Source organism: Globicephala melas, chromosome 6 (assembly GCF_963455315.2).
Source record: "Globicephala melas chromosome 6, mGloMel1.2, whole genome shotgun sequence".
Taxonomy (NCBI): Eukaryota; Metazoa; Chordata; class Mammalia; order Artiodactyla; family Delphinidae; genus Globicephala; species Globicephala melas.
Window position 1 is genome coordinate 91162139 of NC_083319.1, and position 17396 is coordinate 91179534.

The 17396-nt window shown below is 38.4% G+C and overlaps 1 protein-coding gene across 2 annotated transcripts in view; it reads right to left on the minus strand.

Annotated features, from left to right (window-relative positions):
- The window catches only part of LOC115849909 (hippocampus abundant transcript-like protein 1), an 81578-nt gene extending 64612 nt beyond the window's left edge, over nt 1–16966 (minus strand). Inside the window, exon 1 of one of the 2 annotated variants that reach the window (XM_060301191.1) lies at nt 16491–16966. In XM_060301191.1, coding sequence (XP_060157174.1) covers nt 16491–16598 — 108 coding nt within the window. In that variant the 5' untranslated portion in view covers nt 16599–16966. The remainder of the gene's footprint in view (nt 1–16490) is intronic. The other variant, XM_030851525.3, reaches the window with a different exon arrangement.
- Nucleotides 16967–17396: the final 430 nt, after the last annotated feature.

Here is a 17396-nt window from a genome sequence, read left to right on the forward strand (position 1 = left end):
ATATGACAAACCCAGAGCCAACATCATTCTCCATGGTGAAAAACTGAAACCATTTCCTCTAAGATCAGGAACAAGACAAGGTTGACCAGTCTCACCACTATTATTCAACATTGTTTTGGAAGTTTTAGCCACAGCAATCAGAGAAGAAAAAGAAATAAAAAGAATCCAAATTGGAAAAGAAGAAGTAAAACTGTCACTGTTACAGATGACATGACACTATACATAGAGAATCCTAAAGATGCTACAAGAAAACTACTAGAGCTAATCAGTGAATTTGGTAGAGTAGCAAAATACAATATTAATGCACAGAAATCTCTTGCATTCCTATACACTAACGACGAAAAATCTGAAAGAGAAATTAAGGAAACACTCCCATTACCACTGCAACAAAAAGAATTAAATACCTAGGAATAAACCTACCTAAGCAGACAAAAGACCTGTATGCAGAGAACTATAAGACACTGATGAAAGAAATTAAAGATGATACAAACAGATGGAGAGATACACCATGTTTTTAAATTGGAAGAATCAACACTGTGAAAATGACTATACTACCCAAAGCAAACTACAGATTCAATGCAATCCCTATCAAACTAAAAATGGCATTTTTCACAGAACTAGAACAAAAAATTTCACAATTTGTATGGAAACAGAAAAGACCCCAAAGAGCTAATGTAATCTTAAGAAAAACAGAGCTGGAGGAATCAGCCTCCCTGACTTCAAGTTATGCTACAGAACTACAGTAATCAAGACAGTATGGTACTGGTACAGAGAAATATAGATCAATGGAACAGGATAGAATGCCCAGAGATAAACCCATGCACACATGGTCACCTTAGCTTTGACAAAGTAGGCAAGAATATGCGATGGAGAAAAGACAGTCTCTTCAATAAATCGTGCTGGGAAAACTGGACAACTACATGGAAAAGAATGCAATTTGAACACTTCCTAACACCATACACAAAAATAAACTCAAAACGGATCAAAGACCTAAATATAAGGCCAGATGCTATAAAACTCTTAGAGGAAAACATAGGCAGAACACTCTATGACATAAATCACAGTAAGATCCTTTTTGACCCACCTCCTAGAGTAATGGAAATAAAAACAAAAATAAACAAGTGGGACCTAAGAAAACTTAAAAGCCTTTGCACAGCAAAGGAAACCATAAACAAGATGAAAAGACAACCCTCAGAATGGGAGAAAATATTTGCAAATGAAGCAACTGACAAAGGATTAATCTCCAAAATGTACAAGCAGTTCATGCAGCTCAATATCTAAAAAACAAACAACGCAATCCAAAAATGGGCAGCACACCTAAACAGACATTTCTTCAAAGATATACAGATTGCCAACAAACACATGAACGGATGCTCAACATCATTAATCATTAGAGAAATGCAAATCAAAACCACAATGAGGTGGGGCTTCCCTGGTGGCACAGTGGTTGAGAGTCCGCCTGCCGATGCAGGGGACACAGGCTCGTGCCCTGGTCCAGGAAGATCCCACAGGCCGCGGAGTGGCTGGGCCCGTGAGCCATGGCCACTGAGCCTGCTCGTCCGGGGCCTGTGTTCCGCAATGCAGGAGGCCACAACAGTGAGAGGCCCGCGTACCGCAAAAAAAAAAAAAAAAAAAAAGAAAAAAGAATTAAAAATCACACTATGTTCTTGAACACAATGCAGCTAGGAATCAGTAACATAAGAAAATTTGGAAAATTCATAAATATGAACATTATTCAACATACTCCTAAATAGCCATGTGTCAAAAAAGAAACCACACAGAAAGTTACAAAACTTTCAGATGAAGGAAAAGGAAAACACAGCATATCAAAGCTTGTTAAATGCAGCTAAAGCAGTGCTTAGAGAGAAACTTACAGCTGTAAATGCCTGATTATTACAGAAGATCTGACATCAACAATCTAACTTTTCCCTGTAAGAAACTAGAAAAGAGAAAACTAAACACAAAGCAAGAAAAAGGAAACAGTAGATTAAAGCAGAAATAAATGCAATACAGAAAAGCAACACAGAAAATCAACAAAATGAAGTTGATATTTATGAAAATATGAAAAAATTGACAAATCTTTGGAAAACCAAAAAAAACTAGAGGAAGACTTAAATTGCTAAAATCAGAAATGAAAGAAAGGTTATAAGGCAGTACTTGGACATGTGTAAGCCAATAAGTTGGATTAACTGGATGAAAGAGACAAATTCCTAGAAATCTACTAAGGCTGAATCATAAAGAAGCAGAACATATGAACAGACCTAGAACTAATAAAGAGATTGAATCAGTGATCAAAAACCTCCTGACAAAGAAAAGCCCTGAACCTGATGGCTTCACTTTAAAGCAAACATTTAAAGAACACCAATCCCTCTCAAACTCTTCTCACAACTGACCACATTTTATCAACATTCTCTATGAAAACCGCATTACCTGTATAAAGCCAGACAAAGACCCTACCAGAAAAGACAACTAGAGACTAATTTTCCTTATGCTGTTGATGCAACAGTTCTTAACAATACGCCAGCAAACCAAATGCAGCAGTATATGAAAAGGGTTATACACCATGACCAAGTGAGATTTATTCATGGAATGTTAAGAATAGTTCACATATAAATATCAACCAATGGAATACACCACATTAAAATGAAGGGGGATAAAAACCCTGCTCCATCTCAACTGATGCAGAAAAAGCATTTGAGAAAATTAACACCCTTTTATGATAAAAAAAAAGTTCCAAAAAACTAGCATTGAAGGAAATTATCTTATCTCAATATAAAGGCCACATATGAAAAATCCACACCTAATGTCAAAATAGTCAATGGCTGAAAAAACTTTTCCTCTAAGACCAGGAAGAAGAAAAAGATGCCCGCTTTCAGTTTCTATTCAACACAGTAGTGGAAGTTCTAGCCAGACTAATTAGGGAAAAAAAGAAATAAAAGACATCCAAACTGGAAAGGAAGAAGTAAAATTATTTGTTTGAGGATATCATGATCTTACATGGAATCTCAAGGAATCCTGAATAGCCAAAACAATCTTGAAAAAGAAGAACAAAACTGTAGTTCTCACACTTCCTGATTTCAAAACATAGTACAAAGCTAATCAAAACAGTGTGGTACTGGCATAAAGACAGACATATAGACCTAAGGAGTATAATAGAATCCAGAAATGAACACTTGCATAATGGTCAAATCATTTGCAACAAGGGTGCTAAGGCCATTTAATGAAGAAAGGACAGTCTCTTCAACAAACGTGCTGGGGAAGTTGGATATTCACATGTAGACCTTTTCTACCTTACATCATGCACAAAAAATTAACTCAGAATGGATTAAAGCCCTGAACATAAGAGCTAAAACTATAAAACTCTTAGATGACAACATAGGGGAAAAGCTTCATGACACTGGACTTGGCAACGATTTCTTGGATATAACACCAAAAGAAAAAGCAACAAAATAAAAAAATAGATAAATTGGACTTGATCAAAATAGAAAGCTTTTGTGCATTAAAGGACATTACCAACAGAGTAAAAAGACAACGCATAGAAGAAAACATTTGCAAATCACATATCTGATAAGAAATTAACATACAGAGTATATTTTTTAAAAGTCCTACAACTCAAGGACAAAAAAAAATTGGGCAAAGAACAAATAAATACATGAAAAGACACTGAACATCACTAAGCATTAGGGGAATGAAAATCAAAAGCAAAATGAGATATTACCTGTGCTCATTAGGATGGCCATGACTAAAAAAAAAATTAAAATCAGAAAAAACAAGTGTTAACAAAGATTTAGAGAAACTGGAACCCTGGTGCACCGTTAATGGGAATGTAATATGCTACAACCACTGTGAAAAACAGTATGGGGTTCCTAAAAAAAAATTAAAAATAGAATTACCTAGAGGTCCAGCAATTCTGCTTTTGGGTATATACCCAAAAGAATTGAATGCAGGGTCTCCAAGAGGTATCTACACCCACGTTCACAGCAGCATTATTCACAACAGCCAAAAGGTAGAAGCCACCCAAGTGTCCATTGGTGGAGAATGTATGAACAAAATATGGTATATGCATGCAAGGGAATAGTTTTCAGCAGTACAAAAGACAGGACATTCTGACATGTTACAACACAGATAAACCTTGAAGACAATATGCTAAGTGAAATAAGCCAGTCATAAAAGGACAGTTGCTGTATAATTCAATTTATACGAGGTACCTAGAGTAGTCAGACTCATAGAGATAGATTGTAGATGGTGGTTGCCAGGGGCTGGGAGGAGAGGGAATTGGGGAGTTATAGTTTAATGGGTACCGAATTCAGTTTGGGATAATGAATAAGTTCTGGAGATGGACAATGGTAATGGTTGCACAACAACTTTAATATACTTAAATGCCACTGAACTATGAACTTAAAAATGTCTAAGATGATAAATTTTATGTTATGTATATATTGCTACACTAAAAAACAAGCAACTCAAAACAGATCACAGACCCCAAAATTAGGTCCCTTAGTTTCATGATGAGTTTGTATACACAACACTATTGTCACCACCTATGCAAGAAAAAGTTATGTTGGACTCTATTACAGTTAAAAACTCGTGTTTAACAAAGAGTTAAACTTTTGTGCGTATATAATACATATAACAAGCAAATATAAAGAAGAACCAAACAGAGACAAAGAATACAATAAGTGAAATGAAAAATACACTAGAAGGAATCAACAACAAACTGAATGATACAAGGGAATGGATCAGCAAGCTGGAAGACAGAGTAGAAATCACTGTAGCAGAACAGACAAAAGGAAAAGAAAGAAAGGAGGACAGCCTAAGAGACCTTTAGAACAACATCAAGCATACTACATTTGCATTATAGGGGTCCCAGAAGGAGAAGAGAGAGAAAACATATTTTAAGACATAATAGCTGAAAATTTCCTTAACTGGGGAAAGGAAACACAGACCTCCAGGTCCAGGAATCACAGATATCCCAAACAGAATCAACCTAAAGAGAACCACACCGAGATAAACAGTAATTAAAATGGCAAAAATAAAAGATAAAGAGAGAATAAAAGCAACAAGTTACATTCAAGGGAATTCCCATGAATATCAGCTGACTTTTCAGCATAAACTCAGCAGACCAGAAGGAAGGGACATGATATTTAAAGTGATGAAAGGGGAAAACCTACAACAAAGAATTTCATTCAGATTTGATGGAGAGATCAAAAGTTTCACAGACAAGCAAGCTAAGAGTTCAGCACCATCAAACCAACTTTACAAGAAATGTTAAAAGGAACTTTTCTAAGAGGAAAAAAAAAGAAAAGGGCCACAACTAGAAACATGAAAATTATAAAAGGAAAAATCTCATTGGTAAAGGCAAATATACAGTAAAGGTAATAAATCAGCCATGTATAAAGCTAGTAGGGAAAGTGTAAAGAAAGAAGTAGCAAAATCATCTATATCTGCAATAAGCAGTTAAGGGATACGCAAAACAAAAAGATGTAAAATAGAATGTCAAAAACAGTAAATGTGGGGTGGCAGGACTAAAAATGCAGGGTTGTTAAAATGCACTTGAACTTAAGAGACCACAAGGGATCAATCCTAAAGACCAAAAGCCAACATATTGAGAAGAGTGAAGCTTATGAATGTAATGAGCCCACCAGGTCCTTGGTAATATTAAACTGCTAAGCACAGCACACTATTTCTAGATTTCTTATGTACAATAATAAATCTCTTTATCAAATACATTATTATGTCATGCACAACGTTAAAATGAAATATTTGAGTTTGATATTTTAAGGAACCAAGTCTATAACTATGTAAACTGTTGGCTCCATCATACTTCTGGACAGAAAAAAAATTATTTTAAAATACATTCTAATTGAAAATTGGTACTCCATAGTTGGAAAGTACTGCCACAAGATTCAGTCAGTCATCTCTGCTTTACTATAAAAGACATGTAGGAAAAGTATGTTTCACTATTAGCCCTCAATATTTTAATAATTCATACTTATGGTACTTTCTGCTTATATCATATATACCTGGTTAGTAAAATGCTCCATCAAAAATAAATTTTTTACTAGAAAGCTTTTAAATATAAACACGAGGAGAACACAAATGGTTTTAAAAAGCGAATAAATGACTATACCTAAAGGCTTTGCTTTTCTTCCTCCTACCTAATAATATTGGAATGCAAGTCAGAAAAACAATTTTACTGCTTATTTCTCCAGATGAAATGACTTTTTCGCAAAACTTTAAAAAAAATTGTCAGTCTCGGGCTTTCCTGGTGGCGCAGTGGTTGAGAGTTCACCTGCCGATGCAGGGGACACAGGTTCGTGCTCCGGTCCGGGAGGATCCCACATACCGCGGAGCGGCTGGACCCGTGAGCCATGGCCGCTAAGCCTGCGCGTCTGGAGCCTGTGCTCCACAACGGGAGAGGCCACAACAGTGAGAGGCCCGCGTACCGCAAAAAAAAAAAAAAAAAATTTGTCAGTCTCACATTAAATAGCTGAATAAATGACATGGCTATCATGTAGGACAGACCAAGCATTCATTAAATATTTGTAAAAGAAATGCTTTTCCCTCACTCAAGTTTTCAAACTTAATTTATCAACTACCAACCATCTTAAAGCAAACTAAGATCCCAAGAACTGTCTTTGTAAATATTCCTATTTCTATCAACATTCTTTAACAATAAAAATACTCAACTCCAGGGCGTTCCCTGGTGGTCCTGTGGTTAGGACTTGGCGCTTTCACTGCTGTGGCCCGGGTTCAATCCCTGGTCTGGGAATTAGGATCCCGCAAGCTATGTGGCGCAGCCCAAAAAAAAAAAAAAAAAATTAAACTCCAAGGGATCAATTCATTCAACACATATTTGTTGAGCTCTACCATATGTCAGCTAGATGCTGGGAACCATGGCAGCAATAGAAGAAACTATCCCGGCTCCCACTTCATGAAATGTAAAATTTAATATGGAAATAAACACTCTGAAGGACAAGGACACAGGTGAGGGACAGTTTATTACAAAGGATTCTGAGATACACACAGGCAAAAATTATCCTTTTACAGCAGCAGCAATAGACACCATGCCAAGCCCTGATCAAAGCACATTACTATCATTTTATCCTCACTACAATCTTTTGACACAGGAACTATTATTATCCCCACTTTATAGATGACAAAACTCAGATGCACAGAGCTTAAGTACTTGCCTGATTCAAGTGATTAGTAAGTGGCAAAGCTGGTATTACATCCAGGGAGTCACATACCTCCAGAGTATGTGCTACTAACCACTTGTATTACTTACAATGCCTTTCTTAGAGAGCCCGAATTTCTCCACAAATAGAATCAGCACATACATATGGTAGGTAGCCTGGACTGCAGCAACCTGAGTTAAGTGGTAATAGGAGTCTCAGGCAAAGTAAAGCACAGACCTTTACTTACCCACCTATCCCTTACCCACACTAAGAAGTCTGGCCTGGATAGTGTGTATCTAGGCAAAGGACAATCTTCACCAACCCCTTCACCTGCTTTCTCAACATGACCTGAAAAGTCCAGATGAACTAGGACATCTGGCTTTTGTCAATCAGGTCATCTGCTGCCAACTGGAAAAAGATAAGGTTGAAAGCTACTCCCTTTGTCCCCCACATAACCCCCAACTCAAGGATGACAGTACACAGTAAACACCAGTGACTTGTCGACATAGAAGCAAGAGAGAGTCTATCATATATACCAACTGAATAAAACTGAAAGCCCACAAAGAAATCCATATATCTATGTCCAACTGATTTTTGCCAACAGTGCCAAACCCATTCAATCAATGAGCAAACAACAGTCTCTCCAACAAATGATGCTAAGACAACTCAATTTCCACATATAAAGAATGAAGGTGGAACCCTACCTCACACCACACACAAAAATTAACTCAAAACAGATGAATGAACTAAGCTAAAAGCCATAAAACTCCTAGAAGAAAACACAGAGATAAATCTTAGATTTAGTAATGGATTCTTAGACATGACTCCAAAATGACAAGCAACAAAAGAAACAACATATATCGAGCTTCAACAAAATTACAAACTTTTAAAATAAACCAAAGACCTATGGGGAGGGATAAATTAAGAGTTTGGGATTAGCGGGGAAAAAAATAGACCTAAACATAAGACCTAAAACTCTAAAACTCTTAGATGACAACATAGGGGAAAAGCTTCACAACATTAGATTTGACAATGATTTCTTGGCAATGACACCAAAACACACAGGCAACAAAAGTAAAAATAGATAAACTGGACTTTATAAAAATTTAAAACTTGTGCATCAACGGACAGAATCAACAGAGTGAAAAGGCAACCTATGGAGAAAATATCTGCAAAACATGTATCTGATAAGGAGTTAATCCAAATAATCCAATTCAAAATCTAATGAAAATATACAAATGGCCAAACAAGCACATGAGAAGATGTTCAACATGCTAATCATTAGGAAAATGCAAAATCAAAATGAGATATCACTTCATACACATCAGGATGGCTACTATCCACAACAAAAACAAAACAGAAAATGACAAGTGTTGGGCTTCCCTGGTGGCACAGTGGTTAAGAATTCTCCTGCCAATGCAGGGGACACGGGTTCGAGCTCTGGTCCACGAAGATCCCACATGCCGTGGAGCAACTAAGCCCATGCACCACAACTACTGAAGCCCACGTGCCTAGAGCCCGTGCTCCGCAACAGGAGAGGCCACCGCAGTGAGAGGCCCACACACTGCAATGAAGAGTAGCCCCTGCTCGCCACAAGTGGAGGAGGCCCATGTGCAGCAACGAAGACCCAATGCAGTAAAAAATAAATAAATAAATTTATTAAAAAAATAAAAGTTAACTGTATTCTGTATTGTAAAAAAAAAGAAAGAAAGAAAATGACAAGTGTTGATGAGGAGTTTCTCCACCTGAGAAACTAGAACCCTTGTGCACTGTTGGTGGGAATGTAAAATGGTGCAGCCACTATGGGAAACAGTATAATGGTTCCTTAAAAAATTAAAAATAGGGCTTCCCTGGTGGCGCAGTGGTTGAGAGTCCGCCTGCCGATGCAGGGGACACGGGTTCATGCCCCAGCTCGGGAGGATCCCGCATGCTGCGGAGCGGCTGGGCCCGTGAGCCATGGCCGCTGAGCCTGCGCGTCCGGAGCCTGTGCTCCACAACGGGAGAGGCCACAACAGTGAGAGGCCCGCGTACTGCCAAAAAAAAATAAATAAATAAAAATAGAATTATCCAATGATCTAGCAATTCCACTTCTGGGTAGATATGCAAAAGAACTGAAAGTTGGATCTCAAAGAAATATTGGGTTGGCAAAAAAGTTTGTTCGGGTTTTTCCATAATATGTTAACAATTTGGTCAACCCAATATTTGTACATTCATGTTCAGTGGCATTATTCACAATAGCCAAAAGATAGAAACAACCTAAGTGCTCATCAAAAGATAAATAGAGAAAATGTGGCACATACAGAAAATGGAATATTATTCAGCCTTAAAGGAAGGAAAGGCCTTCCCTGGTGGCACAGTGGTTAAGAATCTACCTGCCAACACAGGGGACATGGGTTCGAGCCCTGGTCCAAGAAGATCCCACATGCCGAGGAGCAACTAAGCCCATGCACCACAACTACTGAGTCTGCACTCTAGAGCTTGTGTGCCACAACTACTGAATACCGCGTGCCTAGAGCCCGTGCTCTGCAACAAGAGAAGTCACAGTAATGAGAAGCCATGTGCCGCAAAGAAGAGTAGCCCCCACTTGCCTCAACTAAAGAAAGCCCGTGAGCAGAAATGAGGACCCAACGCAGCCAAAAGCACGGAGCAACAAAAATAAATAAATAAATAATTTATTTTTTAAAAAAATGGAAATCCTGACACATGCCATACATGCCTTCAACAATCTTGAAGACAACATGTCTTGAGGACATTATGCTAAGTGAAATAAGCCAGTCAGAAAATGACAAATTATGTATATGACTCCACTTATATGAGGTATCTAGAGTAGTCAATACTCAGAAACTGAAGGCAGAATGGTGGTTACCAGGAGCTGGAGTAAATGGGAAGTTGCTCTTTAATGGATATAGAGTTTCAGTTTTAGAAGATGAAAAAGTTCTGGAGATTGGTTGCACAACAATGTGAATATACTTAACACTACTGAACTATACACATAAAAATAATTAAATTGTAAATTTTGTTACAATTTACGATTTTGTATATTATATCACAATTAAAATTTTTTCTTAAATCAACTGTATTTCTATATATTGGCAACAAACAGTTGTGAATTTAAAATTTCTTAATAATTTACATTTATATTACATTTACATGTTCAATAGCACCTAAAACATGTGATATAGGGAAAATGTGACAAATGACACAAAAGACCTGTTGAAACTTATAAAGCACAGTTGAAAGAAATTAAAGATCTAAAATAAATGGAGAAATACCTCATTTATGGATCAGAAGACTATACTGTTTTCAATTCTTCCTAAACTGATCTTCTGGATCAACAAAAGCCCAATGAAAGTATCAGCAGGCTTTTTTGTAGAAATTGACAAGCTGATTCTATAATTCTAAAATGCAAAGGACCCAGAATAGCCAAAACAGTTTTAAAAGAGAAGAACAAGGTTGTAGGACAAACTCTATTCGTTCCAAATCTTACTATGAATCTCCAGTAATAGCGATTGAATGGTACTGATGTAAAGATAAACAAACAGATCAATGAAACAAAATAAAGAATCCAGAATAGACTGACACATACATGGATAACTGAATTTTGACAAAGGTGCAAAGGCAATTCAGTGAATAAGTCTTTTCAACAGAAGAGGCAACAATTCACGTTACCATATGCAAAAAAAGAACTGCCACTAATACTGTACACCATATAAAAAATTAATTCAAAATGGGTCATAAACCTAATTGTAAAATTTAAAAACATTCTAAAAATATAAAAGGAAATTATTGTGATACTGAGTTAGGATTTCTTGGATATGAAACCAAAAACACAATCCCTAAAGAGCATATTGATAAAATTAAATTTCATTAAAACTTCTGCTGAGAAGAAAATATTTGCAAACATATATCTGATAAAAGACTTACAACCCCAATATATAAAGAACTCTTAAAACTCAATTATAAGATAATAAACGACCCAACAACAACAAATAAATAGGCAAAAGATGTGAACAGACACTTCACCAAGAGGATATACAAATGGCAAGTAAGTTTACGGAAAGATGTTGAACATAATTAGCCATAGGGAGATGCAAAATAAAAGCATGGTAAGATACCACTACAGACCTACTTCTAGTAGGTAGGGCTAAAATTGACTGACCAAGTGTTGATGAGGATGTAGATGAACTCTCATAGTGCTAGTGCCAATGCAAAATTAAAATTTAAAAATTTTCAAAACAGCTGGGCAGTTTCTTAAAAAGTTAAACAATACACCTACCATATGATCCAGCCATTCCACTTATTTACTTAAAAGAAAATAAAGTATACTCCATACAAAGACTGGTTCATGAATGCTCATCGCCGCTTTATTTGTAACCGCCAAAAACTGGTGATAAACCAAATGTTCACCAAGAGATGAATGGATAAACAAACTGATACATCCATACAACTGAACACTACTCAGCAACAAAAAGGAATGCACTACTGATTTATACAACAACATGAATAAATCTCAAAATAATTTATCTGAGTTGAAAAAAGCCAGACCAAAAAGAATATATTCTGTATGAGCCCATTTATATAAAACTTAAAATAATTAAAACTAATATATAGTAACAGAAAGTAGATAAATGCTTGCCTGGGAAGGTGGAGGTGGATAGAGGATGTACAAATGGGCACAAGGAAACTTTTAGGGGTGATGGATATGTTCACTATGTTGATTGCAGTAACGATTTCACAAGTGTCAAAACACAAATCTGTACACTGTAAACATATATAGTTTTTATAATTACATTTCAATAAAGCTGTTTTTAAAAGACAAGCAAATACAAAGCTACATATAAAAAAGTCAGGCATCTAGATAGGAAATTGACCAAACTTCACAAATATGATGTTTTTTGCAGGGTTAAAAACTCTTATTTTTTATAATTGATTACAGATACTAAGGACAAATTTCTCTTCCAATTTTCATATAACAATGCCCTTGCTACGCCACAACCTCTTTCCCCAGGGCACATCTCAGATTTCATAAACCACTTGTGAAGGTTCTATGAGACACTACACTAGAAGGAGGGAGAGAGGGAAGGAAGGAAAGAGAAAGAAGGGGGAAAGGAGAGAGAAAACACCAGCAAGAAGGAGAATGAGGAATAAAAAGACGCTTCCATAGTGTAATAAAGCATGTTTATCTCACCTGTATAGCTAACATCATTCTTGACAGTGGAAAAAGTATATATTCCTGGTATGCAGAGAAGGCTGTGCACTTTTACAATTACTACTGAACATTTTCCTGGATATAGTTCATATAATACAGAAATAAGACATGAAATTAATGCCACTTGAAAAATTCGTGAATATTTATCCAGAAGACCCTAAAGAATATTTTTTAAAGATAAGGTAAAAATTACCAATGTCAGCAATAAAAAAAAAATAGACTAAAGATCCTACAGTAATTAAAAAGAGCCTAAGAGGCTGTTAGGAACAACTTTATGCCAATTAATTTGAAATTTTAGATGAAGTGGACAAATTCCTAGGAAAATACAACTTACTAAAATTGACAGAAAGAAACAGAAAATCAAACGGAAAATCTACATTGTTCTAGAACTACATTAGCCAAAAAAACTGAAGAACCACAAAGTTCTACAACTGTATTACCATCTTACACAAACTCTTCAGAGAATAAAACAGACTCTCCAATCTGTTTTATAAGTCCAACCAAAACTTATATAAAAGCAACAAGCTAATTTCATTGATAAGCATAATTACTGGTTTAAACTAGACTAATTTACTTCTCTAACACACATTCATTTTAGACTATTTTAGATTAAAGGACTATTTTAGATTAAAATATACACAGCTGTAGTTCCTGTCTTCAAAGACTTAATCTAGTAAGAAAACCAGTGGGAAAGGATGCTCAGATATCCTAAGAAGCAAGTTTTACAAAATCCTGCCTATACTAGGCCTAAGAACAACATAACAGCAGCAACAACGTCTGTGTTCTGATAAAGGCTTGAAAGTTGACTAGAGATCTGCATAATTCTTAATATGAAATATAAATGTTTCTGCTATGAAAGCACAATGCATTTACTTTTATGAATTGCGATAGATCAACCGCTCACAAATGCTTTTCATTTCTTTTATCTGCTATAATTTACTTAACAGAGTTTGGTTGTGCTAATGTCCCAGTACTATTTTATTACTAAAATGATCATACTGATTCCTAACAGTGTTAAGAATTGAAAGCTAATTAAAAAAAAATTCCCCTAAAATGTCCCTAGGTCTGCTCTCACTTTTTTTTTTTTTTTTTTTTTTTTGGCCGTGCCACCCATGGGATGTGGGATCTTAGTTCCCTGACCAGGGATGGAACCCGTGCCCTGCTGCAGTGGAAGCGTGGAGTCTTAACCACTGGACCGCCAGGGAAGTCCCCTCTTTCACCTCTTTACAAACAAAACATATCTAGTCATTTTAGCCTTTTTTTGTGGGGTAACAAACTGCCCTTGAGTACTATTTCCATTTTGCCTATAAAGTATATAATATTCTTGTCCTTATAAATCAAAATTAGTCTTTACAGGAGCCCCTCTGAAACGGTCTGAGGAAAATCAACTAAAAACACATCAAATGTCACCTGAATGGCATTGATCCTGAGAGGCCCTACATCAGAGATCTTAACTGGTATCTAAGTACTGGCTTTTTGGAGTCAATGAACATTCTGAAATACACAGTATGCTAAACTCAGTTGTGTTTTCTTTGCAGAAAATCCTTAATTCTCTTCAGATGCTCAAAGGTAAATGATTCCAAAAGGATATGCATTCAATGATAATGCAAATAATTCTGACACAACATTTCAAGGTGTATGTACACGCACAATTAGGAAGGGATAGGGCAAAGAAAGGACAATAAAACAAGAACTTATTTACTATACAAAACTCCCTTTTCTAGATTGCAATCGTCTCTTAGAATAAATATGTGATTCCCTTCTATTATTCAGGTCAATACATCTCTTTGCCAAACAAGGTAGAAAAGTTTCAGCTGATTTCCTGTATGTGGGCAGTCTTGCTTGTGCTTCTGGCATCGAAACTGAAACCATGAATACACTAGAATCAAGCTATAAGGAAATTCCAACACATTAAAATGAAGTCAAGTCTTGGAGGCCAAAGAATGTAGCACCTGGAAGCAATACTAGAAAGAAACTGCAAACAGGAAAGATGTATAATTTGGGGGTACTGGCATATGACACGAACATATATGATTAAAGACATTCACTGCTTTCCCAGGCAACACACATTACAAAAAGCACCAGTGGCTGAACCCTGCTACCTACCCATGCTATAGTCATCTAAGTAGAGCAAGCACCAAAACTCACTGTCAGAATTCACTGCAATTTATCAATACTGACTAGACACACCCTAAGAGGTAAGGAAAGACTGGACAGGCATCTGTTTGTGCCTAAATTAGCATCAACTCACAGGGAAAGCAATCAGGGAATAAACTGTCTCAGTTTCTTTGAGTACACATTCCTCAAAAACTCCTGTTCTAAGCATATAAAATCAGCAACTTTAACTTTTAGGTTGGGGTCTAGTTCCTCTATAGATTAGTAAATGGGAGAGAAATGAATGCTTTTTATCAGACAAGGATCACCATACATTCTGACCAATCATTCATGCTTAAAATATTGAGAAATAATAATAATAAAAGCTAATATTTATTGAGGACTTACCAGGTGCCAGGTTGTAGTAACCCTCACAATTCTCTGAGGTAAACACTATCATTAATGTGGAGAGGTTATATAACTTGCCCAAAGTTATACAGGTAATAAAAAGTGGGAACTGGGATTCCAAGCATGCTCACCTAATCACTATGCTTTAATGCTTCAACCTGCCAGGTTATTTTTTTTATCCTATAAGCCAAAGAGAGCCAATGAAAATATTTAAGGACAGCAGTAATGATCATATTTACACGTTAGATTACACTAATCAATACTATGGAGAGCAGCATGATGATGAAGTAAGCAAGGGTCTCAAGAGATAGTCAAAATCTAGGTCAAAAATGCTAAGGAACTGAACCACAGGAATGCAGAAAGGATAAAAAACCTAAAATCTTTACCTGGTAAACTTAGCTAGACTTACTAACTTATTGGATGAAGGGATGGGAAAGGATGGAGTCTACCTCTCAGGTTACTAGCTTGGCCACTGGTAATTATGGTCTATCAATTCAAAGACAGGAGGAGGAGCTGGCAGTTTCATTTCCCTTAGTCGGCAGGAAGATAAGTCTACATTTTATGTAATCAAAAACAAAACGAGAAAAACCAATTCTATAGAATTTCCCTCCTCCTACCAAAAACACTTTCCCACTTTCCAGAAATCTTATCTTCGAAATGAAGAACTCCTAATTTTTTTTCTCAAAAATAAGAAGACACTTGGGCAGGAAGGGGCCTTCAACATCATTTAGCATTCTTTAAAAGCAAATTAAATCTGAAGCCGACTGCATATAATTTAATTTCCCTAAAATTTCTATTTTCTTTGGGAAAAGTCTCCTTGGCATTAGTTTCTATTCATTGTACTGTTTCTATATTTCCTGTCCTAAATAGAAAAAAATATATCTTTGAGAAATGACACTCTATGCTTAGAGTTCCAACGTCAGACACTTAAGCGCCACTGACAGCCTGTTCTGCTGAATCCAGGCCAATTAAACCAGTGCTTCGGAAGCCATCTGAATCTCATGTGAAACTGTTAAAAGAGATTAGCCTGAATACGCTCCTCAGTTGGGCCCTGGGATAGGCAGCTTCCTCTGAAATCCTGCTCACCAACCGCTTCTGCGACCGCCTAGAGAACCATGAAGGAACAGGAAGGCGCTGCCCAGCCTCCACCGCCAGCTTCCCGGTCCAGGGCCCAATGCCGGTTCTAAAGGTTCTCCATACATCTTCTAAGTAGGCTCAAGCCAGAAAGTGCACCATGAAAATAGTATCCACTGTCACGTGTATGGAGAACTCTGAAAGAACCAAATTACTTATATTCACGGTCCCACGTCGGGTGTCTTTTAAATCAATAACCAAGTCGCCTACATTTTTGTCTAGCGATGAGCAGTGCTAGGAAAGCCTAGCAGTGATGAATTCGGCTGGCTGACACGGAAAAGGACAGGCTTTCCGACAGCCAGAGCCCCTCGAGCCGACGCGGAGGATCAGTATATCCTCATCCCCAGGCGACCCAGGCCCCAGCCCCGCATCAGGCGTCCCCGGACTCCGGCCGCGACGCCGCCCAACCTCCCCTGGCTTGGGGCTTCGGGCTGAGTAAAGCGTCCGAACTCCGAGCCCGCGCTCACCGAGCTGCCACTCGCGGCCCGCGCGCTCGCGCGCTTCTCCACCATGGCTCCCGCCTCGGGCTCCGACGCCGCCTTCTCCTCCCTCTCCAGTGGAGATTCCGCGTTCATGCCGCTGCCATGCCCGCGCCGGCTAGGGGTGTTCCGGGACTACAGCTACGCCGCAAATGCGGCGGCGGGGCCCGCGCTCTCATGGGCTCCGCGGCCCAAAGCGGCCTGCGGTTCAGGCGGCGGCGCCAGTGGCGACTCCGAGGGCTGTGAGCGCTGCCGAGGCCGGAGCAGCAAGAGAAACGAGGCGAGAAGAGCAGCTAAAAGCGGGCACAAGCCACAGCCACGAACAGAACTCAACTCAGAGAGCTGCCAACAGCGTCTCCAGCGGCCGAGGTAGCCCCGCTCCGCTTCCCCACAAGCCGGGAGGGGCAGGAAGCCCCGCCCCGGATCTCAGCTCCCGCCACAAGTTCGTCGCCTGCGCCCAAAGCCTCAGCAGCGCCCGCCCACCTCAGGCCCCGCCTCCACGTTTCCGGGCCTCCTTGGCGTCAGGACTCCGCAGCACGCCGGAAATGCGTCATCTCCCAAGGTCCCCAAGAGTAGTTTCTTTTTCCTGAGACAGAACCGGACCTGGCGAGCTGAGGGTGTCAGGTGCAGGGGGTTTTGTTAGTGACTGCACTTCTGGTCTTGGTTTGGTGCCGCCAACAAGTATATGGATGGGCACGTTCAGACACGGATACAGAGCCCCGGGATCTGGAATCCCGAACCGGGGAAGTGCCGTATGCTATAACTACGATATTCTGTTCCTCTTCAAAGTCTATAAAGAAGCTGACAGAGAGCTTACCTGGGCTGTGGGATTCATGAGAAGGACAGTCTTAGGAAACATACAGATTCCTGTTCCAATCCAGAGCTACTTGATGG